Source organism: Rhagoletis pomonella, unplaced genomic scaffold, assembly GCF_013731165.1.
Source record: "Rhagoletis pomonella isolate Grant_MI unplaced genomic scaffold, Rhpom_1.0 Rhpom_scaffold_00007, whole genome shotgun sequence".
Classification (NCBI taxonomy): Eukaryota; Metazoa; Arthropoda; class Insecta; order Diptera; family Tephritidae; genus Rhagoletis; species Rhagoletis pomonella.
In genome coordinates this window covers 40,508,944-40,511,503 of record NW_023458561.1, presented here as the reverse complement: position 1 = coordinate 40,511,503, position 2,560 = coordinate 40,508,944, and the positions used below count along the sequence as shown (strand labels likewise).

The 2,560-nt window shown below is 40.4% G+C and overlaps 1 protein-coding gene across 1 annotated transcript; it reads left to right on the top strand.

The window, feature by feature from the left end:
• The first annotated feature begins 308 nt into the window (after positions 1–308).
• LOC118743824 lies at positions 309–1,833 on the top strand. The gene is made up of 5 exons (XM_036476588.1): positions 309–325; positions 386–526; positions 594–813; positions 882–1,206; positions 1,273–1,833. Exons 1-5 carry the CDS (start codon positions 309–311, stop codon positions 1,464–1,466), a joined length of 897 nt encoding a protein of 298 aa, XP_036332481.1. The 3' UTR covers positions 1,467–1,833.
• Positions 1,834–2,560: the final 727 nt, after the last annotated feature.

Here is a 2,560-nt window from a genome sequence, read left to right as displayed (position 1 = left end):
ATTCTAGAATAGGGCGTTGTTGTAAAATTTTCCGAGATAGGGCGTTTTCGAACTGGCTCAGCCCTCGATATACTTTCAAGTATTCAACTACTCGCGTTTAAGCAAATCCTGCCATGCCTAGTATGCATGCTAAATGTTCACAATACTTCACTCACAGTCATTAGCACACCTTTCTCTAAATTTCACGTTTCAGTTGTTTTACGTCAAGTATTTTTGAGTTCTAGTCAAAAACTTATTTTCATATATGAGAACAAAAATTTATTTGTATACATATTCTACTTCACATTTCCTTTTTGTAACACCTCCATATGTCCGCCAAGCCAAGGTAAGTAAAAAGTCAATATATCGGTCATTAACTTGGCGATTTTTCCGACTTTTTCTGCAGAAAACAAACTGGCAGTTTTGTCAATGATCCCTCCGCCATCAATCTCATACAACTCAGTCCACGCACTGAATTGTTTCCGAATGAACGCAGCCCATATACCATGGCGAATCACAGTTCCAAAACCAACTTCATCGGTGATTCGTAAGCAAAGCACACAACTTAAAAAAAAATTAGGTTTCTCCTATTTCAATAATTTATTTTCTATTAGCGTTATGCCAGAAGGTCCGCGTGCGGTTGCGGTAAGCGAAACAGGCGAGAAGCATTCGATTCACCTGGAAGAGGATAATATGACATCAAATTTGAATCCCTTTGCTGTATCATTACAAGGTTCGCAAGTTTTCACAATGCCTATGAACACCGCTTCCTCAGCGAAATTGTCTGGTTGTGGAAACGATTCTAACAGACTCATCACTACAAAGCGATCCAAAGTAAGGTTTGAAATGAAAAGTAAAACACACTTGAATACTAATTTGCACGCCACTATTCTCCTGTTTAGGTTTCTCGTCGTCATTCTAACCAGAAGACTCGACCAATTTTTACACCACGCAACATAGAGAAAATTCCATCGCGTTTCTTCAACGACGAGGCGACGAAAGCCAAAACCGTGTCGCCACAAACGAATGCGCAAACCCAAACAGAAGTACACACCAGTAGTTCCGCCCTAGCGCCACGCCCATATCAACCGCCACCGTTGGTGCCTCCGCTCCAGATCCCACGTCGTTATGTGCCTCGAGAAACAGTCGGCGATACGTTGGACAGTTCACGCCGCCAACCATTGAGAGTATTGCCGCGTGAGAAGAAACCTTTTAAAAACTATTCGGGTATGCTTAGATGCGATTTTCATACGATTTAGTGTTTTTACAAATCATTTATTTTTTTTATTATAGAGTTGCGCAACATTGCATCTGCACTCACGCTGATTACTGTCGTTTCGTGGCTTTTTTCGATCTTTTTCGAATTGGAGGGCATGTTTGATATCGTGGGTGCTATAATACGTCTGCTGACCAACTGGTATAACAAAGAAGAACCACAAATGACGAGAATGGAATTGTTTGTGCAGTTTGCGCGGAATTTATGGTAGCAAATATTTGATCGGATGATTGTAGGTCGCGGCGGGTGCGATTTATTATTTATTTCGATTTTTTGAAATTTACAAACGAAATGTTAATACACGTCCTTTTTTAGAAATCCGCTATAGCATCGAAATGAGATTTTTCTACAACTTATATAGACAAATCCCGCCAATCCTATGTGTGGTGTCAAGTGAGGATAACTTCAATACAATCTACGGTGTGCCTATTCTCGATACTCTACGAACATCCAAGAACATTTTATTTTAGTAAAGAGAACTTCTAGATATTATTTGTAAAGCTGCCATATCAAGCTGAAGCTATCCGAATATTTTTATTTAGCTCTAAAACCGTTAAAAATCAAAAAAACTTCGCCAATTGCATCTCCTCTCTTTCTCATACCGAATGCAGACAGATCATTCTGCACTTGGTGCTTCCATGATGTGGCCTTCCTTTCATTGTCCAGCTATGGGTGCCGAGTCGCAATAGTTGTATTTTTATGCCCTTAACTATATTCATGTCGTGAAAAAGCTCTCAGAGTCCATCATGGCATCATCTTCAATACTCGTCGCCCACGTAAACAGGGCCATAGATCTTGCGTAGAATAGTTTTCTCGAAAGTCCCAAAAGCCTTCTCATCTTGGTTCGACATCGCCCACGTTTCTACGGCATGTAAAGGACGAGCATGATGAGAGACATGTAATTTTTGTTCGTCGAGAGAGGACTTTCAATTCAATTTCTGACCCAACCCAAAGTAGCACCCGGCCGACGATGTCGATATCATCTGCATACGCCAGCAGGGTCATTATTATGTAATATACTGTGTGACTGCTATTCAGATTGGCAGATATTATTATTGTCTAAAACCTCGTTTGGTCTTCAATAGCGCGGAGAGGTCCTTCCCAATTGGGCTTAAGCTTATCCGAATAGCTTACCCTTTTTCTTACTCCAACTGCCCGGGAACGTATTAAAAACGGAACACGCTTCACGTTATTAAGTGCTTTTTTTTTAGTTATTTAGCGCCTGTATATTATATTTTTAGCTTGTAGGCCTCGGAGTTTTTTTTTTCGGGGAATGATAAATTACAAAGTAAGAGTGGAAGAGAA

Bases quoted from the DNA above. Each gene is read 5' to 3' on its own strand.
- LOC118743824 (XM_036476588.1), top strand. The intron at 527-593 runs GTAAGCAAAGCA...ATTTTCTATTAG, and splicing joins ACCAACTTCATCGGTGATTC to CGTTATGCCAGAAGGTCCGC. The intron at 814-881 runs GTAAGGTTTGAA...TCTCCTGTTTAG, and splicing joins TCACTACAAAGCGATCCAAA to GTTTCTCGTCGTCATTCTAA.